The following is a 26191-nucleotide window of genomic DNA, read 5'->3' as shown; positions in this document are numbered from 1 at the left end:
GAGCCAAAAATAACAGGCTTTTTATGAGCAGTTGCTCTGCGTCATTAGAGAGGGGGTTACATATTAAGGCTTTGTCAGCATGCTAATTTTAATTGTTGAAGGTCTGACTTGTATTTGTACTATAAATGACATCCTGGTTCAGCTCAGTATACTTAAGGAAACGCATGCGCCTCATCCTTGTATCTGCAAATATTGTTTTTATTCTAAATGTCTAGTTTTTCGCATCAAGATTTTTTTTACTTCTCACCACTTTCTCGTCTCCTTTCCCATCACAGTCAAATCAAAGTGCTGGATGGAGAAGATGAGTACTACAAATTACTGTCAATGGTGGAGTCAATCCCCGAGGAGGAGTACGCGACCGCCCCCCCCTCCCACCCTTTCTAGTGGGCCTCTCGTCAGTCAGAGCTGAGCCTTACAACCATGTCAACCGGTAAGACAGACACACCAGACATGTAGACAGACACTCCAAAGAACATCCTCAGTGTTGGATGTGCTCTGGTATGTGGAGCAAGTAGCAGCAGTGCAGAATAAGTGACCTGTACAGGCGATGCCCTCAGCTGTTAATCCGAAGGGGTCGGAAAGTGTTAACAGGAACAAATTACTCATCAGTGAAAATATTACAAAAGCATTGTGCTATATTCTGTGTAGTAAGCTTTCAGCTTTATAGCCATAATGCTGGATTATAGTTAGAGATTAGGGCTGTCACAATATCAGATTTTCACTACATGATTATTTTGGCCAAAATAATTCACGATAACGATATTATCGCGATATTTATAGAAAATTTGAGAAAAAATAATGATAATGCTATCATTCAAATTTATCTTTGACTTTGTTTATTTTGCATTTTGTCTCTTTTTTGGCAAATGAATTACACTCAAAGTAATGTAGGGAGGTGGAGAGAGAGTCTAGAACCATACATTTACAAAACCGTGATTTAAGAGCTGGATTATTTACACGATATTATCATATATGTATTATTAACATGATATTGATATTTAATTTTTTTTTTTTTTAAATATCACAGTTATCGTTAATACCGCGGTATATTGGGACACCCCCATTAGAGATGTTAAATTTTGCAAGAAGAGGGGTTTCTAGTCCGGTGTTTGACTTGCTGCTATTGTGCCTCTCAATGTGGCAGATATGTGTAATATTATTATGGTGTCATTTTTCCTGAGGGTTTTTTCGGGGTCTTAAAACCTGCACTAAATATGAAATTATCATTCATCTTACAAACTGCTGTGAAATTATACAGATGTTGCAAATGCCTTAGACAAAAGAAATGTATTAAATTTTTCTTTTGACTGTGTTTTTGGCCATCAGTCAAAAATGTTATAATATTAATGCAGTGCCTGTTCGGAGCGCGGCCGATTGCTGGGCTCCCGGTATAGCTGCTTACAGAGTTGTCGGGGGGCGTGCCCGTTTGGTGTGCATGGCCGTTCAGTACCTCAGTTTTACTACCACTGAAGTTCTTCTTCTTCTCACTGCATTGTTTTGGTGGCATCTCTCCAATTCTTGGGCATGTGTCAGAGTATTTGCACACAGCACAACACCTGCCCTTATATGGTGTTTAGGGGGCGTTGCCTGTGCCAATAATGAACAAGCGGCCACACGCCTCCAATTCATGATCAAGTGGGATTCATCATTCATTCAGCACACATGGGTAAGAGCAGATTTGAATGGTTAAGAACATGTGGTGCATCTGGAGTTGACTTCTTTTGTTTTAACAGAAAATTAAGAGAAAATATTACAGATATTTAAAAGAATGTTGCTGCATGAGGCCTTATAATTCGTATATAACCGACGTAATCAATTTGTATGTAATCCACATAATCGAGAGCCAGGACAAAAAAGTCTGCGTAGGGAGGCGGTCGGGGTGGGTCTAAAAACACCAGACTTTCACACAGGAGATCGCTGTTTGTGTCCCGTGTGAAACCAGGAGTCAACATTGACTTATTTGTCTCGCCACTTTAGTTATTTTACCCAAACCACAATCTTTTCCTAAACCCAGGGTTCCCACGGTCATGGAAAACCTGGAAAAGTCATGGAATTTCAAAATCAAATTTTCAGTGCTTGGAAAAGTCATGGAATAAGTAAAATCCTTTCAATTTTTCAAAAGTCATGGAATTTTGTTATGTTTAAAGAAACTATTGTTACATTAATCATCTGTGGATAACCTTCCTCATAATGTAACATAACTGCAAATTCATTTTTTGTAGCTGTTGACGTATCGTACATATGTCATTGCATGACAACGTACCTTCATGTACCTTTATTAATCTTCTCCCCATGTTCCGTCTGTCCCTTCATGTATGCCATTAGAGAGCCATGAAATATTATATGTAGGCTACATACTTGTGTTATTGCATTGTTTTTCAGACTTTTTCAGACATCTCTTGTTTATTCAAAGTTTATTAATATTGAATGGGTTGTGTGTCAAAATTGCACCAATTTCGACACTGCATGCCCCTGGGTCCCCAGCAATAGAGCACTGCAGGAATCAATCCTAAAACCTGGAAATCAGTTAGCATTTTAGCTCTTCTGGTTCCATCGTCTGGAAGTCAATGGGTTTTTTGAATATGATTTTGGTTAGATATAAGGTCTGTGGATATCACAATATCCAATATCACAATATAAATACATCAATAAATACCCTAATCATGAATTTTAAAGCCTTTATGTGTTAAAAAAGGTGGTTGCTAACAAGTGGCTAAATGAGACTACTAAACGTCATCACGACAAACACTAGTCCGCCTTTAGCTTAGTGGTGGTGACGTGAAGTCATGCGTAGTGTAGTTTGTTTATAACCTAATGGTAGCTTTTTACTTCTGGCGTTCGCATTTACGCCTCTAAAACCATAAAAGTGTTCATTTGTGGAGATTATCTTGCTGAACAAAATGTGTAAGTTTAATAAACGTTTGTTTGCCACAGAGCTTATTTTCTGCAATAATCCAAAACCCAATGGAAAAATCCCATTGGCTTTCTGTCGAGGGAGCCCAGGGCGATGCTAACTTCCTGGTTGGCCTACAAAAATACGTCATCCCTGCAGCACTCTAGATCGGTGAAGTAGATGGGTTCTTGAGATATGCGAAGGACAGACACACACACACATAGGCCTACACACATACAGATATTCCTTGCTTTATAGTTAGATTACATTTATAATGACATAAACTGAAGAAAAGCAAACAAACCCTTAGACTTTTAAAGATTTAACCGGCATATGTTTGGTGTTTAATCTCAATAAATGACAACAATAACAGTTTAAAATTAAAAAGATCATCAATTTTTAGTCAGTAGACTAATCTATTGTCGTTTCAACGTTGCTCCACATTTACTCTGCGGAGCCCCTCATCTTGCAGGCAGCGTGTTTCTTTTCAAACTGTGTTAACCTGACTTGGTAAAATCTACCTATTTTAGAGCATCGTGTCTATTGTTTAAGACGGATCCAGAGACAAATCCTTCTGAAACCCCGAACTCTCCCCACGAGTTCTCCCACAGCGAGCCGCCTGTAGTTAGAGGGGCTTTGTGCTGTCTGAGTGCTGGAATCACCACATATAGCCTCACAGAGGCAGAGCTAGACCTCACTTTGAATTTCACCCTAAATACAGGAATTTTCTTTTAAGATGTGAAGTGTCGGAAATGCAGGGCTGGCGAGTTGATTTGTAGAGCTTTTTTTTTTTCTTTTCAATTTGCATATCATTTACTGCATCTCCCTTTGTTGACACCCGAGGGCCTGAGAGGAGATTTTGATCTTAATAGGAAGAGTAGGGTGGTATGACTGAGGATCTCATCCTCCTTACACTCAGCGGGGAAAACATTAGAGCTCTGCCTAGATAGCGAGACGGAGATAGCGGCTTCACTTAGGTTCAGGTTCACGCGAATCCTGGTGGGTTTTAAAGAGACCCAAAGTGTTCATCAAATCCCACTGCTCAGTATTGTGAGGGTCAGACCGGGGTTGAGACACTGAGGACTGACTCTGATAGTTGGGGTGGTAAATGTGTTCAATGTTTCACATCTCCTGGAAGTAATGCAACCTCTACACAGAGGAAGACGAAGTACTCTGATACTTTACTTTAAAAGTAGCCATTCAACAATGTAAAATACTCCAATACAAGTACAAGTCCAGCATTCATGTTACAATGACGTTATAACATTTACAGAAGTACCTGCAGAAAATGTCTCCTTTTTACTGATGCATTAATGTGTAAGCAGCATTTTATGTAGCAGTTTATTGAGGTGGAACTAATTTTAGCTTACATACTGTCAGGTAGTTTAATCTATAACTATGCATTGTATTTTATAAACTCATGTAGGTTTTGTATATAACATCTTCATCTGCAAACAAACTAGTAAATACAGCTGTTAAATACATGTAATTGCGTAAAAAAACACAATATTTCCCTCTGAATTGTAGTAAAGCAGAAGTACTAAGTACAGTAGTAGTAACAGTAGTAATAATATGGAAGTATTCAAGTAAAGTAACTAAAAATTGTACTTAAGTACAGTTCTTGATTAAATGTTAGGGGTGGGAATCACCAGAGGCTCCACGATACGATATTATCATGATATTTAAGTCACAATGTTATTGCGATTTTAAACATTTTGCAATATACTGAGTATTGCGATAAGATATATTGCCTAATTATTTTTTACCTTTTTTTAAACGGAAATTATTGTTTTATCTAATAAGATACAGTTTTCATTCACATATCTTGAGGTCAGAGGTCAAGAGAACCCTTTGAAAATGGCCATGTCAGTTTTTCCTCGCCAAACTTTAACATAAATTTGGAGCGTTATTTAGCCCTTCCTCCCGTCAAGCTAACATGACATGGTTGGTACCAATGGATTCCTTTAGGATTTCTAGTTTCATATGATACCTAGCTCTAGCTTTAAAACTGAGCATGCTACAACCTCAACCGGGGCTGTTTGAATGCATTTAACATAAATGTCAGTATATGGGTGCTCTACAGTTGTAGCGTCGGCTGATTTGACCACAGAGATGCAAGTGGCGGCTGGCTTGACCGCACGTTACCGCAATACGATAACGTTTCCTGTTCATGACAGAGTTAGCATGCAGCTTTAGCCATGATGTCTAGCTCTGCTTTTCCTACAGTGTGTGAAACCCAAAGTGTTTCCATACTTTACTGTATGTGTAGTCGTAGTCGAGTTGGATTTAAAAATGAGGGTGCAGGTCGTATTCACGCGGACCCTCCGCCGTTTTCGTCTTTGTCGTTTCGACTCACTGCGGCCGGCTGCTGTTTGTTTTGGTTGACGGATACAGAACGAATATGACGTCACGTTACTCTGACTACAACAATAAAAGCGATAACTTCCTTTTACCTCCACATAGACTCAAATGAAACAGATATATCGATTCTGGCATTAAAAAATACATTTTAAAATCGTACAAAAAAAAAAAAACGCGATACATAGGTGAATCATTTTTATTCCCACCCCTAATATTTATCTAAAAGTTGTGTTTGTTATTTTATTATGTTAATCCTGTGGCTGTTTGAGATTTGAGATCTGTGGACAACTATTTCTCAAAACATACGACAAGACAAAGTAGAAATCAGCTGTTTTCATGATCACATAATTAAGCTGCATCAATAATAAAGTCGCAGTCTTTTCGATTTATTGTCATATATAACTCATAAAATTCAAAGAGTAATACCCCGGACCACTGGCAGTGTTATAATGTGGTGTCACAGTTCTTTCAGAAGCATTTCACCTCCGGTCGTAGCCACAGATCCTGCAATAATTAAAATCCTCGTTGTGCATTACTCCCTTGCTGGGATAGTTGGTTCCTCTGAAGAGCAGTCTGAAATAGGTCACCCCAGCACCCCGTAGTGCATCTTAAAAGTACACTGAATCAATTAAGTGTGATCATGCTCCCTTGATTATTTTGGCCCTGTTTTACCACGGAGAGGAATTTCAAATAGGCTCACTAGTTTGAATAACAAGGTTGGACTGTGGTGACAAATGGTTCCAGAGTGGGTGTTTCTTCCCCTGTTTTTCTCTGCCAAATTAACTCCCTGGCTGATTGCCTGCTTTAGCATATGAGAGGAGGTGAGCGGAGGTGTGTACGTAATTACCTTGGTTAGCTGATTATGTGTTGCAAAAGGCAAATGTTATGAAATACTGTCGTCACTCTCGTGAAAGATGCTCTGACCTAATGAACTGAAGCTTCTGTGTTTGCTCGGACTGCTTCGTCTCACGGGTCTCTGCAGGAAGGACGCTGAGGGGACGGACTCTGTGTCAAGTCAGTGTTGGAGGCCTGACACCTGTGTTTTCTTTAATACGTCTGCGTAAATCCAGCTCCCTCTTGTTTTTCCTCATTAAATCTGACAACATCTGGCATGCGAGAGAGGACTCCTTTAATGTGGCTAACGTTACTGCTGGTGTTATTCTTGCCATTTTAGCTATTTGCTTCATGCGCCGCACTTTCATTAAAGCTACATCCAAGGCAGTCCCAAAACACTGTTATCCAAAGTTTTAAACCACCTTTATGAAAATCGCTCGAGCTGCAGCCTTAACAAATGATGAAAAGCTTTTATTTTCTAAAGAAGCATACTTACCTTTTCACCTAATAGTGATGTCTCACTTCAAAGAGAGAACACGATTAGGCCAACATTGTCCTGTTTCTATATCCTTTGAGTTCAAAGGGAGAGTTTGAATACCAGTATTTCATGTGCAGCCTTTTCAAATACTGTTTTAATGCAGTTTACGTGCTTTTGATATCCAGATGTGGCAGATTTTCACCACCTTAGAGTATATCACACTCTATTATGATTGCATACCACAGTTTTATAAGTAAAGAATAAATAGTTTTGGTTCCCACCAACTTCAACGACAGGGGACGAACAGACACCTAGAATAACTACTAACTTAGCATTGTGAAGCTGGCTAATGATTGGTGCCAAAGAAAGCGACATACGTGAGCGTCAGCCAGATGTCAGATGTGTGTTGAGGGCTCTGAGCAAAAGAACATTCCCTAAAGACGGCATTAATAAAGAAACTGGTTGAGCCGGTAGAGCCAGAGAGAGAGAGAGGCATAGAGGAAGAAGGAGATAAAAGAGTCTGTTGAGTACATACATCAAAGGTCTCTTAATGACAAGGGATGCCATTAGGGTTACAGTGGCTTTTGTTTCAGCTTCCTCACACCTGCAGTTTGTTGAGGGCACTCTGCACTGTTTTGTTGTTAACATTTGCATGAATATAAAATGCATGCATGAGGAGTTTGGTTCCTGGCCGCTAATCTTGGTGGTGACCAAATGTTTTGGTCAGCTTCCTTTTCATTTGCTAAAAAAAAAAAGAAACCATTCAGTTGCTTCCTTGTTTAAAAGCTAGACAATGTTTACATAGAACAATAAAAAAAACAGTATGGGAAAGCTGTTATCCTCCACACCATGGAATTTATTGACTTAAAAGTTTTCTTGGTGCCTCCGGTGCTGGACTGGGATTTGACAAATCAGAGCGTGAAATTGTGATTAGCCTCTCTCAGTTTGTAGACGGAGTGGGGCACTAGCAGACTTGGCATGGCCAAAGGTGTAACCTGTTTTGTTTTGCCCCGGTGCTGCTTTCCCAGATGGTGCGACCAGCTGCCATTGAATAAACGCTGGACGGGTAACAGTGTGAGAATTACACACGGCCTTGTTTCAGTTTGGGATGCATTACAGAAAGCTTGTCTTTTTGCCACTGCCAGGAGGAGCAGGGACGTTATCACCTGGTGTTCAACAAAACTGCCTTTTGATTGAGGTCAGAATAAAGTAATGTCCGGTATAACTGTAAAAAATAGGTTTCTTTTATTTGTGTAGTTGTCCAAGGAGACCCCCCACTGACATAGTACAGTATTTTCTTTATATGCCCCTTAAGATCACCTGCTGACGTAGTTTCTGCATGCTCTTTCCTTTTCTTTTTTTTAACTTTATTTTTATGAATATTTTTTACATGTATCATAGTGTGTAGCTTTTAGGGGGATCTATTGGCAGAAATTGAATATAATATTAATAGTAAAGCTGCAACAATTAATCGATTAGTTATCAACTATTAAATTAATCGCCAGCTATTTTGATAATAGATTAATTGGTTTGAGTAATTTTTTTAATTTTTTTTAATTCTCCGATTCCAGCCTCTTAAATGTGAATATTTTCTGGTTTCTTTACTCCTCTATGACAGTAATCTGAATATCTTTGAGTTGTGGACAGAACAAGACATTTGAGGACGTCATCTTGGGCTTTTGGAAACACTGATCCACATTTTTCACCATTTTCTGACATTTTATAGACCAAACAACTAATCAATTAATCGAGAAAATAATCAACAGATTAATCAACATTGAAATTAATACCTTAGAATGAGCTGTTTATATCTACATGTGGAGCATGTGGAGCGGCCACCATGTTTCTACAGTAGCCCAGAATGGACAAACCAAACACTGGCTCTAGATAGGGCCATTCACGTTTTTACGCGTCGGTCATCGTAGTTCTCCTCCACGCTTGGCACACGGGAGAAGTTTCAGTTGGTTGCGATCTGCAACCTCACCGCTAGATGCCGCCAAATCCTACACACTGCACCTTTAAGATAAAGGTCAGTTCATCCGTTGAGTTTGTTTCACTCTCGTGTTTTCATTTTGTGTAACATTTTTAATTAAATATTTACTAAAATTAACACATTTATATAGGTTATATAGCCAACTACAGCATGGAATCTTGTTTTAATATTTGCGAGCCAACAATTGGTTGTGTACAGTTAAAGCTTTCGTAGATGACAATATTTAAGTGAAAGAATATTTAAAAATTTAAGTATAATAAAAACATAAACCACCTGTTCTTAAAAGCTGACGTCATTTGAATATGTGAGGATGGTTTTGTTTATGGCATCACAGTAGATATGGTGATGGTATTGTAATAATTCCTGGGAGAGCACTACAGGCTGTAACCTTGTACATCATCACAGAGGGGGAGAGTTTCCCTCTTTAGGGCTGGATTAACTCATCCAGGGTGGGCTGAGAGAAGGTAAAATGACCTGTCCCGCCTTACGTGACCCCAGGCCAATCCTGCACATTGCCAAGGCTTTGCTCTTTGCTCTTGAATATGCAGAGATCCCCGGCTTCATAGGCTCGGAAGAGAGAGAGAAAAAAGAGTTGTATCGCATTGCAGGGAAAATTAGTGAGACCAAAGTTGGAGTTTCTGTGTGTTGGGGGCTGCGAACAATGGCAGCTTTCTGTCAGACAGCAACTTCAAAGGTCTGCTGAGTGACTGCTCTGAGTTATACATTGTTGTAGATCACTGAGGAAATTCACAGATGTTTTCTCATACGAGACACCATTATAGCGGCTCAAGTACCCAGTAGCCTTGAGCATTTCTCCCTCTCCCCCTCTCTCTTTCTCCCACACTCAAACTCACTCTCACTCTCACACATGCACCCCCACCACCACCACCACCACCACCACCACCACAACCCCCACCATCCTCTCTGATATCTCTCGTATGAGACAGATGTGGAACCTGTTTTCTCTCCAGCTGTCCAGAGAATATGGAAAGTTAAAAAGGGTTCGTGTTGTGGCGTTGCCCCCTGACTCTGTCAAATCCCCAGTTCTCACTGTCAGTTCGCTCAAAATGTCAAGATCACATGCAGCTCCGCTCTCTCAGATCCATTTGGGGTCAATACAATAAGAAGTATATCATTCAAATAAAATAAACGATAGTGAAAAGTATTTACAGTGTGTATTAGTAGAGTGTGCTGCATAATGACGATTGTCAGTGCAGTTTTTCTTTCTATCTTCTGCAGATTGCCTTCGTCAACTTTGAACCGGACCTGAACCAAAACAAACTCAGCAACACATTTGATATCTGTTGTAAATGTATATTTATTTCTAGTAAACTGACATTTTATATGAGTCAAATAAATGTGTTTAAACTACTGATTACTGACTATTTGTGTATTTTTCTTCTTAATTTTGTTTTTAATGCAAAAAAATCAGATTTCTGATCCAGATAGGATTATGAGCCAAAAGTGCAGAACTCCAGAAACTGACTTATGGTTTTCTCCGACTTTCATAGAGAGGCGAAGTCCCGCCCCTTCCGGTGGACCCCATGGGACCTTATTTTGGAAAAAATATGAGCAGTAATCAACGGTGAGACAAATATGTTTTTGATCCCATTTGAATTGCGTCATGAATCACACATATGATGTTTGTCAATTTGAAGCATAATTTTACAAATCAAGAAAGTCTCAGTTTGTTGCAGTATCAATTAGATTTGTGTGAAACAGCTCAGTGAACTACATCTCTCATCTCGCACAATATACGTCACCAGCACTAGCTAGCTAACTGTTCCACGCACAAATGAAACGTTATTTTACCTGGTGTGTTTTATCCAGCGACTCCTGGTCTTCTTATCAGCCGGGAAGTGAAAGAACGAGCGAGATCCGTTGCTGGTGTAAGTACATCCCAGTACGAAACACACAGGCATCATAGCTTCAGTGAGAGAATCGTAACTAGCGCGACTTTTGGTTGTGTAGTCTTTCTAATTGTGTATTATCACAGTCTTATACTTCATCAGTTTTACAACAAACAGCGACTTGCAAAATTATCTTTCAAATTGACAAACCTATGTGTGATTCATGGTGCAATTCAAACAGGATCAACAAAAATATTTGTCTCTCTCCATTGACTACCGTTCATATTTTTTTCCGAAATAAGGTCCCATGGTGGGCCACCAGAAGGGGCGGGACTTTGCTTCCATATATGTAGAAAAATACCTGCTTCACTCTCCCGCTCTTTAGATACAACAACTGTGTGAGTTTTGTTTCCTGTAACCACTGCAAGACTGTATCTTAGATATTCTGCTCATCCCTAAATGCAGCTTCATACACATCTCCACGTCTTAACAGTATTTCTGTTGATCGACTCTCTGCTTTATGCTTTAAAGTACTTTATGAAATACACGGATGGTACAGACTGATTCCATGTTCAAACCTTTGAGTCTACAGGCAGAAAACTGTTGCAGTTGGGGGGTTCCTTCAAGTTAATTTTCCCATCAAATGCCGCAGGAAAAAATTCTTTTAGCCAAACCACTGCTGAGGTGACCCTGTGAAACTTGAGGCATGGCCATCAGACGGTAAAGGTTTGGAGCAAGTAAATTACCTCGGGGACTGGACATTGTGTCAAGCACACAGTCATGAATTTCTTACAAACTATATCAAAGTCCTGCTCAGCCAAATCCATCCCTCAGCTGGAGTCCTATTGAGATGCATTAAAATGTAAGAACTTGCATTTAGAGTATCTCAAAGGAAGATATCAATAATTTGGTAATTCTGATGGTTTACAAAATTCATGCAGTTGTCACATATGTCCGAGATGTGCCTTTGCATAGTATGACAGCTCACATGTAAAGCTGATTTAAGTGAAAATCCACCCAAAATCAGAATTAATATCTGCTGCTTTAATGTCCTCGAATCAGTGCTGCTGTTCAGGATCATAGAAACATCTTAATTCTGTTTTAGGGTGGATTTCCCCTTTACTTTAACAGTTGTCTGCTTTAACATAAGAGAGCAGATTACAACGTTTGACATTTATCTGACATTTAAACCTGGAAGTAAAAACTAACTGACAGAGTCTCTGCACAAACGCAAACTTTTGGTGTAGACTGTAAAAATGTTTACTGTCTGAGCTGGTCAGTAATTTAGTTGGTAACAGCTGGTTAACTGAGTTTACAGCATTCAGTCATTTTATAATAATCTTTTCACCTGTTTTGAGCCCAAATCCTTTATTTCAAAATGCATGAAGTGAATGCATGTACGCCTATAAAGTAAACAGTAAAGTTCTGTTTTGGTACCACTTTCTAATAATTCATCCTCTTATAAATCTGTTTATAAGTAGAAACTAACAGCTTTATAAAAGATGAATACATCATTAACTAGTGTTTTATAAATCAGTTATAAGCCATCAATAAAAACAACTTTGGGGTTTCCAATGTAAGATGGATTCGTGTTTAAAAGCAAAAATATTAACAATTTATTAACATATACTGCAGACTTGAATGCCAACCTGATATCACGCCAAAGCGTTTAATAGACCCGCCTGCCCACCAGAGGATAGCGTGTCAGCGTCACATTTTGCCTCGCAGAGACGTGAATAGTACGCGCCTGTATTAACGTGCAGTACCAGCAGGGGGCAACAAAACCACTCACTTAGGATTAGGCAAAAAAACACTTCTGCGGGGCACACTCTACACGAGAATCAAGACAATTTTGGCCCCAATTTTTTAATCGTTTCAAAGATTAGCTTTCCAGATATTCCTGTAGTGTGAGGTATGTTAAGAGTGTTTTTTACATCCCCCGATCGGCTCGGAAGTCCATCCTGGCTGCACCGATTTCAAATCGTAAATATTAAACATGTTCAATATTTACGATGGGATATCCTGTTGTGTGTGGGGAACCCCGAGGACAGCCGATGACACAGTCACGTGGGAAAGAACGATAACCAATTGAGAACCAAGCTGACTGAAGCGGAAGGACGACCACCGCCGTCATTGCGGCCGTGGCTAATGCATGAGCTAATGCAAAACGTGAAGCATAAAGTAATAGAAAGATGGAGCTTAGAAATGGAGGACGAACTTGTTGATTTGTGGCAACAACACAAGTGTTTATTTAACATTTCTCAATGATTTCATCCATCCAACCCTCTTCAATTTTCAGTACAAAGTAGAGCAAAAACTAACATCGCTAATTCTTCCCGCCTGTCGTCCGCCATGTTAGTTTACACTAAAGTCACATGTGATCCTGAGAGATTTTGCGAGATTTCCGTTGTTTTTTTTAGTGGGGACTCTTGTTGTTCATGAATGAATCTGTTAGTGCCAGCCTTTAGTTAGGTTTAGGCAAAACGTGGTTGGGCTTAAAATAAGTACGGAAACTAAGTAAAACACGTACGGAAACAACGTAACATCAGAATGGAAAACATGTGACAACCGTCACAACAAAACACTGCACCTTCATGCAGGCGTGAAATAATCACGTCAAGGTGACACAAGACGTAACACTGACATGCTATCCTCTGGTGGACAGGCGAGTTTATTACACGCTTTGTCGTGAGACTGGGCTATGGATGCCTCGTAGTAAGTGAGAAACCTTGAAGTATTTATAAGTTTAACATTTATAGCTATCACTCAAATAGAAAGGATAAACACTATAGTCGAAGGAATTTTTCACAATCTGGCAACCTAAAACTTGTTCTTACTGATCTATAAACCATTCAGTCTTTTTAATAATTCTCTTTTTACCTGCTTTGAGCTCCTTTGTGTCAAAACCCTGTAATACCAAGATGCACAAAGTGAATACATGTACACTAGTACAATTCACTAGTAGCTACTGGCTTTATAAATGCTTAATAAATCATTTACTAGAACTACTTTATAGATCATTCAGAATCCCTTATTATGAGCAAAAGTTGAGTTGCCAGGTTGTGAAAAAAAAACATTTGGCTGTTTATCCTTTCTGTTTGGTAATAATTTAATTATAAGTGTTGGTATAACATTTACTACCGTTATGGTTTCTCACTTTCTAATAAGCCATTAAGTCTGCAGTGTGTTAATAAGTCATTAATAAAGTGTTTTTACAGAAATTAATTTTACTGATGAGTTAAAAACATAAAAATACAATAAAGGTTGTTATTCTGGAGGAGGATAAACATCAGCTAAAGGGATTTTTCACAACTTGGCAACCCGAAAGTTGTTCTTCTTAGTTGCTTATAACTGATCAATAAAGCATTGGTAAATTATGTATTAATTAGTAAAGTAATTAGTTATAAACTGTGTATAAAGGGTGCCTTATTAAGAAGATGTATTTCTTGATCATGAAAAAACTTCCATTCACCTATTCGGAGGTTGCAACCATTAATAATGTGACCTCTGTGAGATGGTTTTGCAGGTGTAACATATACAAGTACTCACTCTCTCTTGTAAACGGCAGATTTAATACGACGTGGCTCAGGATTCAAAGTAGTGACCTTCCTGTTTTTCTGCTTATTTTTATATGCTCTACACAATAAACTTCATCACCCACTGCTGCCATAACTCGATGTAAACAAGGTTAATCTCCACTATTTTTTTTTTCTATCAGTCAACGGTGTGACTGCAGCACTCCTCCTGTAGCCAGTTTTGTAGTTTAACATGGCTCCAGTGCAGCCCAGCAGGACTCCCCCTTTCCCTCATGACTGTGTGTAAAGCCGTGGGAGAGGACTGGGAACATTAATCCCTTCAAAGGAACAGATCTAATTCAAAATCTGCCGCTTCAAACTAGTTGAGAGGACAGTGATTGTTTCTTCAGGGAAGCCAGATAAAGATCAGAGAGTTGATATAGAAAACTTCCATTTCGACTGCTCTGCCACAAAAGTTTGAATATTATCTTAAGAAAAAACTGCATACTTTTGCCTCCCATTAAATGTTCTGAAACAAAAACAAGACTCACGTTATATATACCTCTGTTTAGTTTGGATGCCCGAGATACAGGAGTTTTATAAGGAAACACAATTGAGACATCACCATTTCAAGTGCTGCTTTTGTCACCTGATTTAAAACAAGAGGTTTCCCCCCTTTTGTGTCATGTTAAGTAACATGTTATAATTTGAATTAGCTGCTGGGAATTTCACCCTAAGGCTCTATAAGCTTACATTTAATGCTCAACAAAAGAGAAGAAAAAAAAATTAGGAATAAGGTTCCGATAAAAAACAAATGATTGAAATGAGTGAAGGAGAATTAAGTATTTAAATAATTCAGAGAGGGCATAATTAAGTGTTTAATGCCAGTGTTGGAACAACAAAGAACATTTAATTCAAATTACAAAAAATGTAAAAAGAGATTGTTGAGATGAGAAACTTTTGTGTTGAGTCACTTGATTTGGTCTCTTTTTCCCTCCATCAAACAGTCTCTTGGAGATCTCCAGAGATAACAATGTCACATTGTCACATAGGGGTTCTGCTACAAATCCTTAATTACAAAAAGAGGATCAGATGACTACAGCATCCAATACCAGGGTCTCCAGGCGGCATGGGGGTCTTTGATCAAGAAAATCCAATTATTTGTGTATATACATTTCCCACATAGTGATTACTTCATTAATTGTCCCGCCTTTATCTCCTCCCTTCCCATCCCCCCTAATAATCAGCTCCTTTATCCAGACCAACAAACACACCATAGGAGCTTTGTGGATTCAAAGGATTTGCTTTCCCCTCTCAAAGAGCCGCTATTCTTTGATGATTGGGCAGCGGCAAACTTCAAAGTAATAAATCTTATTTCTGACTGGCTGGCGGCCCACCAAAGTCCTTATCAAATCCTAACAAGTGATCCCTCACTCACTCTGCAGATAGACCGAGGAGATCTCGCAGAGAGGAAGCAAGAGTGGAGAGGAGAGGAGACCTGCATGCTCGACGCATCTTTTTTTTTTACTGCGAATGCTTCACATTTATCTAAAATTAGAGCTTTTTTTTTTATTATTTTGATTATTTTGTCTTCATCGAGAGAGAGGAAGAGGAGGACGTTTTTACCATGGCAGCAGTGGCTGTACTGCGGAATGAAACACTCCAGGCTTTTCTCCAGGTTTGTTACTGCAAGTTTTTTATGTTTACTTTGGCGACTTTTGGGCATTCAAGTTTATTTATATATATATATATATATAGCACATTTCATACACAAAGGCAATTTACAAAGTGCTTTACATATATATAAAAGCAAAGATAAAAGAGCACAAAGTGCATAAGATAGAAAAAAAGAATACGTTAAAAGAAAAAAATTAAAAGGATAATAAAAAAACAATCCAAAGAAAAGTAAAGTGCAGCATTTGATCAATTAAAGAAACGCGTCTGAGAACAGTTTTTGGTCTTCTTGAGATTTGAAAGTGGACACTTGTTTACGTTAATATAACTTGTAAAGTCAGTCATCCGGATCCATTTAGAGTCTTTTTATATATTTAACAAAAGCTCTACTTTGATAGAATAGAATAGAATAGAAAGCTTTATTGTCATTGTGTTAAATACAACGAGATTCACAGTTTGCCACTTCTGGTCAGTGCTTTAAAACAAATACTTGACAAGACTAAACTAAACAGATAAAACATATAACAGGTAAAACACACACAGTTATAAAGCAAATAAAAACAGGTAAAGTAGATGTAATAAATACATATAAACACAAGTGTTACACTAGAAGTATAAAATAGTCTAATGTCATATAATTTGATTACTAATTGTTTTGCATCTTAATGACAACTTTTATGTCACATCCAATTGAAACTATCTAAGACATAATTTGATTACTAATTGTTTGCTTGTCTTAATGACAACTTTTTATCATCACATCAAATTGAAACTAATCTAAAAGACAAAAAAACATTTAATCGCTAAAAAAAATGTAGCACATTTTATTTATGTGTGTTTTTTTTCCAAGTGTGTTAATTGTAATATAGAATATGTGTGTTTCTGTTATTCTGCAGGATCGCACTCCAAACTCCTCTCCAGAGAACTGTAAGCACTCTCCTCTGGCTCTCCTGGCTGCCACTTGTAACCGGATCGGACATCACCACCACCACCATCACCACCACCACGGATCATCAAACCCTGCAGACTTCCTCCAGGTCCCCTACGATCCAACAACAACTCTGGGCTCTCCATCTCGCTTGTTTCACCCGTGGACTACCGAGGGACCCCCTCAGGGCAGCCTGGCTAGCAGCAGCAGCAGCAACTCTTTCGGACTATCCTCCTCCACAAAGTCCCAGCTGCACATCCAGAGCTCCTTCACCTCCCACCACGAGCTTCCTCTCACTCCTCCTGCAGACCCTTCCTCGTACCCTTATGACTTCTCCCCTGTGAAGATGCTACCTTGCTCCATGCAGTCTCTGCAGTCCTCCTGTCCTCCCACATACGTCCCTGCAGTCAATTACGCAGCGCCATCTCCAATTGCTCCTGCGATGCCAAGTTTCGTCACGGGACCCTCCAGCCTTGTGCACCACCAGCAGCAGCAGAGACAGTTGTCCCCAAACCCTGCAGAGGATATCCCATGGTGGAGCCTGCAGCAGGGCAACCATGTCACCCACACTTCCACTCTTGGACATCATCATCGCTTCCAGCTGCAGAGAGGCTTGGTTCTTGGACACACTGACTTTGCGCAATACCAGACGCAGATCGCAGCTCTTCTGCACACAAAGTCTCCTTTAGCGACTGCGCGTCGGTGCAGGAGGTGCAGGTGTCCAAACTGTCAGTCCTCCACGTCTTCCTCAAGCGACGAGCCTGGCAAGAAGAAGCAGCACATTTGTCACATACCTGGCTGCGGGAAAGTTTACGGGAAAACTTCGCACCTGAAAGCGCACCTGCGGTGGCACAGTGGAGAGAGGCCGTTTGTGTGCAACTGGCTCTTCTGTGGGAAGAGTTTCACCAGGTCGGATGAGCTGCAGAGACACCTGAGGACTCACACTGGAGAGAAGCGATTTGTTTGTCCTGACTGCTGCAAGAGGTTCATGAGGAGTGACCACTTGGCAAAACATGTGAAAACTCACCAGAACAAAAAAACCAAGTGCATGGACAAGACACTTGATCATGTGAAAAGGGAGGACACAGGGAGGAATATGTTGTAACACACCTTGTAGTAAAAACAGTAGAAGTCACTAGTGCAATACAGTCAGTCCTATTAGTTAACAGTGAGCTGCATTTTTATAGATTTTTATTTTGTGGTTGATTTAAGATACGATAAAGATAATACTTTATTGTCAGACAGGTCTGAAATTTGTTGTGCATAACAGCAGCTCCATTTGCAACAAAGACAAAGACAAGAAACGTACATTTAAACATTACAATCACAGAATATTCAGGGCCCTTTAACGTACATTTGATCTGGGATTAGGCTCCATATTTAGTTTTAGGATGGTGCACAAAAGAGTGCTTCAGTCTAACCTTATTAAATTTCTAATACAATAGACAATAGTCTCTAACATTGCTGGTCTGTGTAGCACATTTTTGTATATATATATAAATATAAAGTTTCATAAGTTAATTTGGGACCATGGAGAAGTTATATAGCTCATGAGTTTGAATTCACTGTCTATATCATATCAAGGGAAGACAAGTTTTCAACTTGTGTTTTGATCATTGTCTTCGGTGGAAGATTTCACTACCCCCCTGTAAATTATATTTAATAGCTTTTGTTGAATGAAAGTGTCCGTTTTTTCACTCCATATGGGGTGTTTTTAAAAAAAGCATGCTCTTGAAAAGATCTGCTATTGTTGATATGACCCAAATACTGTGTGAGAATAAAGATTATAACATTTTCCTCAAGTCTAAACTCGAATAATTCATTTGATATCCCTCAGTTTATGTGGGCGATGAGACAATCAGGTTTTTATGTGTAAAGAAAATCAGTATTACCTGGATTAGTGTGCCTTGTGAATTGTAAAACCCAGTCGTTCATTTCCAATTTTGTTTAGTAAAATCTAAAATTGAAGTGATTTGAGGACTTGCAGGGGAAGAAAAGTGTGCTAATATTTAGTTCCCAGCTGTTGGTGATGGTCAAAAAGGAGTATTTCAACCCAAATAAAACAATGTTTAATACTACTTTGGCTGAACTGAAAATGAAAAAAGATGTCTGCATTTTATTTAATTTTTTTTGCTGTTGTTGTTTAACCTCTAACATACGCATAGCGATATTCAAGTAGTGACAGAAGTTGAGTTGGTCTGGACTGTATTGATAATCTTTACAGAAATCATAATAAATGTATCCAAAAATGTACAGTACAATGTTAAACCATGAAATATAGCAGTGCGAGCCATGAAATTTGGCCGCCAACTGACATAAAGCGTAAAAGAGATGCCTCTCCATCATGCGTAGACCTGAGCGCTTCAAAGGTGCATACAGGTGCTAATATTCTGAAAAAATAATTTAATTAATCTCCAAACTCTTTTCAGTATTGAGGTGTTAAATTAGGAGGTGAGAGGTTTTACTGAAAAATTTGCTTTTCAGAGATAAAAAAAAATGCAAACAACCCTCAAAGTAAATACATTAAGTTCTTTGGAGAATATCACACATTTTCTTCACAGCTGATGTTAATTGTTCCACCATTAGACTCAACTGTGGGAATGCTCTGATTTGTTAATGCACTAGATGTGGTTTTGTGCCACCGTGTTTTGCGTTTTACTTTTACCTCTGAGGACTTTGCAGTGACACTGTAGGCTGAGATGAGACCCATTAGCCAAGAAAAAAACACTTTTAGCTGGAACATCACTGGATTCATGTTAAACGCAGAAGTGAGCAGCAAGTTTAATGTCTCACCTGTCGGACTGAGTCACTCACAGCCTTAATGGACGGTTGACGACAGTCCAGTTTTTTTTTTACCAATAATTGGCGAAGAACTCAGTGTTTTTTTTGTCCAACAGAGTGGAGAAATTAATGCATTTATAGGGCAGATTGTACACTTATTACACACTACAACACCTACATTAAGTGTCATGTAACATGCCCTTACTCAAAGTGCAGTAAACTACTTGCTGATCAGTATTTTGACTTCCTCCAACCAGATGTTCTCATGGTCACAGGGGATTTAAAGTGACCTTTTGGGGTCAAAGTAACTTTCAAACCTCAAGACAACTACTTCCATATAACTAATCAACACAGAAAAGTGATGAACTCTTCATCTAGATAGATCTGAACGATGATTTCAATGATCCAAACATCTAATTCAGTAACTCGGTTATTAGAGAGTAGCGTTGGTGCCTGTCAGCAGTGACACCGTCTGTCTGTCTTATGAGGGATCAGTGAAAATGTCAGTATGAAGACAACAGCCGCTGCCATTCATTGGCATTTTGAGCTGTCAGTTATCTGCCTCAACAGCGCCCCCTTTTGTAAATTGCCTCCGGTTCATCAGAGCAGACAAAATATTAAATGTAACTGACGACTGTAGAGGTCCACTTGTATTCAGAAAAATATATTTTTCTATTTTTTTAATATCTTACATGTTGTCGTACATTATATCGTAGAAGGTTCAACAGGTTGGAGTCCATTTGTTTCACTTAATTTTATTATTACTCGTATTTCTCAACTTCTGTTTAATAGTGCAAATATAGTTTGCTTTGGTTTCCTCGTTGTATGGTCGTAGGGTTCGCCACAATAACAGCCAGAAAATGTTGCCAATTTGAAATCCATTTTAGTTTACTTCATTATCCTGAAATATCTCATTTCATCTGGTGGCTTAAAGGTGCAACTAAGTGACTTTAAGGGCGTTTTCACAAACCAACATTTAGTCAGTTTTAATCGAACTCTGATGCGGTTCAAACCCTGGTGAGGTTTGTTTGGCCAGATATGAGCGCAGTGTTGGTACTCTGATGCAGACCAAAACAACCGGACTGCTTGCGAGAGGTGGTCTCGGACCGTTTCCAAGCGAATCAAAACGCAGACTGCCTGTGTGCGCATTTGTTGAAATGGACACAGGTAAACGACAGGTTAACATGAGTGGGAGAGGACTGACTTTGCTTGACATCTGGGCTGTAGAGAACATACAGAATATGCTAAATAAAGTCTGCAAAAAAAGTGACATTTATAAAGTCATTCGAGATAAACTGGAGGAGAACGAATTCATGCGTACAGTAGATCAGTGCAGAGTCAAACTGAAAAAACTTTGACAGCAATATTTCAAAGTCTGTGAGTCTTGAGACGAAAAAGATAAATTCGCTCCTTCATATCCTACTTTTTTTTTATTTGGTCCTCTATAATTTGTGCACTGTGAAACCAAACCAGACTAAAACAAACCAAAAGTATAATTTTCACTCTGATTCAGACTAGCCAAAGGGACTATGGCTTGTGAAAGCACCCTAAGGCCCTCTAATACCTTTTATTTGTTGGAACACTTCTCTTTACAATATGTAACATTGTTGTACCGGTTAAATAAACATATACATAATACATTCAAGGACTAACACTAGACAACAATTAAATACAAGTTATTATGTTTGCTAGTGTATCAGTAATATTTGTGAATAGCAGCAAATCAGATCTATATTTTTTTAATGATCATCAAATGAAAAATACAAAGTTTTCATCTATAAGTCAGTTAATAGTTTAATGAATGCACCTGTAATTTATATGGTCAAAAATGATTACTGATTGGACCTTTAAAACAAATAAAACTTTGTCTGCTGCAGTTTTATGTTATATTTATCAGTTATAGTATTCGGACCAGATTTGTGATATCATATAGTATTTTTATAGTGCTGCTATATTGGTAGTAAATGTGAGAGTTGTATCCAGTTTTACCAAATCCCACGAATGGACAATCTGCATGAATATTAACATACATTCATCACAAAAAGAGGAGCAATGAAGGAAAAACCTCCAGTAGTATGATGAGACGTGACCATTTGAACTGTAAAGTCTTTATCCACAAATTGTATGATCCTATTATAAAATGATGGATAAGTTTGAATGCACCAGACCGGCTCCGCACAAAGGCATTGTTCGGCTCTGATTAGACGTCATTGTCCGAGATACAGTCACTATTATTTAACACTGCAGGAGGCCATAATGCTTAATTAATAATAAAAGGATATCATATGTCGTGGCTTAGGTTTATTTTCCAAAAAATGAAAAAGATTTAAGAACTGCAGATATTCATATTACAAATGCCTGTCCATGTATGATTTTAAATTATTTAATTTCTACTGTCAAATAGAAAGGAAATCATCATTAATATTATATAGTTATTGTAGATTAAATGCTCATTCCTAATTATCTCATTCTGTATGTTGTTCCCTTCAGGGTTACACTTTTTTTTACCCCTCTTAACAATATATAAACAGTTAATCTGTTGTTTAAAACACACTATATTGTAGTTGTAAGCAGATTTTTAAGTGTCCAATGTTTAATAATGTCAACAACTATGACTCCTGTGAAGCACCTATAATAGTCAATATAGTGCCAACACATTACCCAGTACCGTGGGCAGACAATGGGCTGTGTTGACCCAGTATTAATGTTATATTTTATATTTCTGTTAACTAAAATATGATATGGTTGTGAACTGATCTACTCTAGCTCTTTTTAAACGTATTCGTCACTATTTGTGACCGTTATAATTAGTTAATAATAATGTATTCTTTGCAGTTTTGTATGTCACATGCATATCATTTTGTACGATACATTTATGGTTTTAGGGTAAAACTGGAGCTTGTTGTGTCTAACACTGGGTCACAATAATCAGTTTGGTACTGTTCAGTAAAGTTAACCCAGTATTGAATCGGTGCTATATTGACCCAAAGTGGGTACATTTTTAACCCAATGATTTTTAGTGTGTAAACATATATTCAATTGACAATATAATATAAAACAGTCATAAAATATCTTTTAATATTTAAACAAATTATTTGTTATTTAATATTAAATGATACTATTTATAATTTAAATTCTGTATACTTATTATATCTATTGATTAAGTATTTATTTATTTATGTATAAATACTTTTTCTATCTCCACTTCACAAACTCCATCCACTGATGAAGGCCACGGGATGCAACTGAAAGAACCTGGAAGCATTTTAATATGTAAGTGGACCTTGAGTTAAGTTTTTATCAATTTTTTTTAAACTTTCAAGGATTGCTGAAAAAAATAATGTATTATTTTACTTCTGGTTTTGAAAATAAATTATTTTCAAATATTAACTGCCATGTTTAGGAATCGTATTGATGACTCAAACCTTCAAATGTAAAAATAAATAATGCATCGCAGTCACGTGAGCTTTGGGGATCAGGTTCAGTCAGCAAAGGGACAAACTCTTTCATCAGACGTGATCCTGCTTCACTGTGGCTCTGCAGAGGCTGTTGAAAATAAAATGACTGACAAGCAGAGGCATGAATCAAATCCCTGAAGTCAACAGCTCTGCTGCTCTCTATGGAGGATAGTTATGTACTGCCTGAATCTCTGCAGCTGCTGTTACATTTAGTGGGACATGTGAAAAAGGTTTGTCTGGACGTTCAGATAAATAATTATTAAATCTGTGAGCTGAAGCTGGACTGTCTGAGAAGCATCTTTGTATTTGTGTCAAGGCCTCCGTGCCTCTCAGTTTAAAGACACTGAAAACTACTGAACTATTCCAGTAATACATCTTAAGAATATTTATCACTAAATGTGCCGCAATCGAAGTTAAAGTTCAGAAAAGAAAAATCAAACCTTTGGTATGTTTATTAAGAGGTTAACATTGCGAAAGCTCTGATTGGTGCACAGAAATAAGATAATAACAATAACCCTTTACCAATCCGAACCCCACCACAGAAACAAAACCTGTCAGAAAATGTTTGTGTTCATGTTGGATCCTGTAGCTCACAGTAAGCTGATTGAGAAAATACATTTTCAGGGCCTTTAAGTAATATATGATACTGTTGGTGAAAGATCAGAGTGATAGAACACTAACGATTCACTCACAAAGCAAATAATTGGACTTCTCAGGATAAATCGTGTCTGCTAAATCACTATAGAGTCTAGATCTGCTCTATATGAAAAGCGTCTCCAGATAACTTCTGTTATGATTTGATGCTATATAAAAATAAATTTAATTGAATTGAAATCAGAAGAGGCAATACGGGAGGATCGGATTATGAGCAGGATCGTCCCCGAACCTTAACCACATTTATTAGTGTTACCATGACAACAAAGGTCCCCGAAACTTAATAAAGTACTTTTCTTTACACATAACCAAGCCATATTTGTGCTTAAATTTAACCAAACCTTAAAGGTACAGTGTGTAGGATTTGGCAGCATCTAGTGGTGTGGTTGCAGATTGCAACCAGCTGAGTACCCCTCCGCTCACTCCTCCCTTTCTAAGACTGCGGTAACGTGTGCCGCCGAGTGCAAAACAGTGGTAACGCCGTTTGCCTCGCTCAGAGGCCATCCTTACCATAATAACACTACTTTAGGAGCAACGGAAGTCAGATGGCAGCCGGCGGTACCACGGTTTTGCACTCTGAGGCTCACATTACTAAACTACGGTGGCCTTCAGGTAACGTAAAAACATGAAAGTCTCTCTCTAGAGAGTTTGTTTTGTCCGTTCTGTGTTACAGAAACACTGCGGACTGCATGTAGAGGACGATTCTTATTTTCAGGTGATTATACTCATGAAAACAGTTAGGAATATTATATTCCATTTCTAATAGATCCTTCTAAATGTTACACACCGTACCTTTAATGATAGCGTTGTCGCATATAACTGATTTATCTGATTTGTAATGGTTTTGGACGAACCGTACATATTATGTCGTCCTAGAGGCGTCAGATCAGAAAACACTTCTATGTGTCATGGACAAACAACAACGCATTTTGTTGTTTAATTTGGAGGATTTATTGCTACTGAACTAAAGACAGTGAAAGTATCACTGTTATGAACAATGATGTGTTCTCTGACTAAAGCCTATTTTGACGATGATGTGATTTCCACCTCTACCCTGGACTTATACCTGCGTAGGAATAAATAGGTAGCTGCTTTCCGAGATACTCTTTAAAGTGGACTATATGTAAGAGATTCAAGCTCAGCTCTTCTGCGTGTTCACACAGGAGCTTTACGAGTCTCTCGCTGTGAGAAGGTGATGGGAGGTTTTCATGTCTCACAGGAGACCAGTTTAAACTGCACCCAGTGGTTAGGACACAACAGACTCATTCAGTCAAAGACAATAAACCTCGTTTTGTAGCACGATGACCTCATATTGCATCACATCACATCTGCAAAGCACAACAGCAGCAGAATGAACAAGTAAAAATCCCAGTTGTTCCGTTTTTTTGATGTACATGTGTTACTTACTAGAGATGACATTGCTTTATAATTTCATGGAGACGTGAAGATTCATTTCCCATTGTTAAATAACTCCTCTGATTGTAAGTGGCTATTTTGAGTCATTTACATTTTTATGAGAAAATTAAAGGATTGTACTTTTGCATATTTTAATTGGCTTTTTAAGGAGAAAGGGGGTATTGGGTATTTAAACCATGACAAATTGTTAAATTAGATTCTAACTTTGACTTGTTATATCTAGACATTGTTGTGATAAAAAGGAAATTTCACGCCAGTTCTGATTAAAAATGGTGACTCTTGAATGGAGGTTTATGTGTAAGAGGTCAGAAGAGTCAGAGCTTGCGCTGGGCTGCATGTTTTATACATCAGTGCGCAGTGATTAAAATGTAATTAAAACATGTTATTTTTCTTCGTAACTGATTTCCATCTCTTTATTGAATACATAAATATGTTTAGATGCAGATAAGCATTTACATAGCTTCACAGTGTATGCTTAATAATACAACGCAGTGCAAGTACTTGAACCAGCTACTCCCTGTAGATGTGTTTTTATCCAGAGTATTGACGATCCAACCTACTTGACCCTCTTTGAGCTTAAACCTTAGTCAAAACTTCTTCTTGTGTAAGCCTTAAAAAAAATACATTTATTCATATACCTTTTTAATAGGTATCTTAAATAGATATACTTTTAATCAAATTACACTTTTTAGTCATATTTTATTGAGCTTACACTAGAAAAAAAAGAGGAGAAAACACCTCATGACGAGGACAGTGCCCACAATATACAGAAAGGCATTTAGCGTACAATAAGAACGCTCATTTGTACGCCATGTAGTCTGTATTGACTGCAATGTAAACACATCTGCGTAAATATGCAACGCTCAGAGGTAGGGACGTAGAATAAAAAGTGAGAAAGTTTGTCACGTTTTTCAGTGACATTCGTGACGTGTTTTCCGTACTTATGTTACGATATTTCCGTATGTATTTAACTTAGTTTATGTACTTATTTAAAGCCCAACCATGACGTTTTTCCTTAAACCTGACGAAGTGGTTTTGTTGCCTAAACCTAACTGCAGACGTTACCGTAGTTTTGTTGCGTGGCGAACAAATGACACGCGAAAAGGCTAAAATGTGCCTTCCAGTGAGATTGCATTGAATACATATAGTAAGGTAAAAAGCACATTTTTATAGCCTCTGAATTGTAAAGCAGTAGAAGTATAAAGTGGCAGGAAATGGTAATGCGTAAAGGAACAGTACAACAAAATTAAACTTCAGAACAGTACTATACTATTATGTTATATTCCACCACAGTTTATATTCACATTAATTGTGATTTTTTTTTCATTATTCTACAACACTAACAAGTTCTTCAGG

The 26191-nt window shown here is 38.2% G+C and overlaps 2 protein-coding genes across 6 annotated transcripts in view; both read left to right on the top strand.

Moving 5' to 3' along the window:
* The window catches only part of myo3b (myosin IIIB), a 76921-nt gene extending 66987 nt beyond the window's left edge, over positions 1–9934 (top strand). For all 4 annotated transcript variants that reach the window (XM_074659336.1, XM_074659339.1, XM_074659338.1 and 1 more), the window contains 2 exons: positions 276–430; positions 9799–9934. In XM_074659336.1, coding sequence (XP_074515437.1) covers positions 276–384 — 109 coding nt within the window. In that variant the 3' untranslated portion in view covers positions 385–430; positions 9799–9934. The remainder of the gene's footprint in view (positions 1–275; positions 431–9798) is intronic.
* Positions 9935–15165: 5231 nt separating this feature from the next.
* On the top strand, positions 15166–18720 carry sp5a (Sp5 transcription factor a). 2 transcript variants are annotated; one of them, XM_074659333.1, is made up of 2 exons: positions 15166–15602; positions 16468–18720. In XM_074659333.1, the coding sequence occupies exons 1-2, from the start codon at positions 15552–15554 to the stop codon at positions 17629–17631; spliced, it is 1215 nt and encodes a 404-aa protein (XP_074515434.1). In that variant the 5' UTR covers positions 15166–15551; the 3' UTR covers positions 17632–18720. The 2 variants fall into 2 exon arrangements, with proteins under 2 accessions (XP_074515434.1, XP_074515435.1); XM_074659334.1 differs by having other exon boundaries at positions 15177–15602; positions 16495–18669.
* Positions 18721–26191: the final 7471 nt, after the last annotated feature.

Source organism: Sebastes fasciatus, chromosome 14 (assembly GCF_043250625.1).
Source record: "Sebastes fasciatus isolate fSebFas1 chromosome 14, fSebFas1.pri, whole genome shotgun sequence".
NCBI lineage: Eukaryota > Metazoa > Chordata > Actinopteri > Perciformes > Sebastidae > Sebastes > Sebastes fasciatus.
The sequence above is the reverse complement of the archived record's forward strand: the minus strand, read 5'-3'. Positions and strand labels throughout refer to the sequence as shown.

What these genes read in the sequence shown, in the direction of transcription:
- sp5a (XM_074659333.1), top strand. Translation starts at nt 15,552, where the DNA reads ATGGCAGCAGTGGCTGTACTGCGGAATGAAACACTCCAGGCTTTTCTC. An exon ending in CACTCCAGGCTTTTCTCCAG is followed by an intron (nt 15,603 to 16,467) that starts GTTTGTTACTGC and finishes ATTGTAATATAG; the next exon opens with AATATGTGTGTTTCTGTTAT.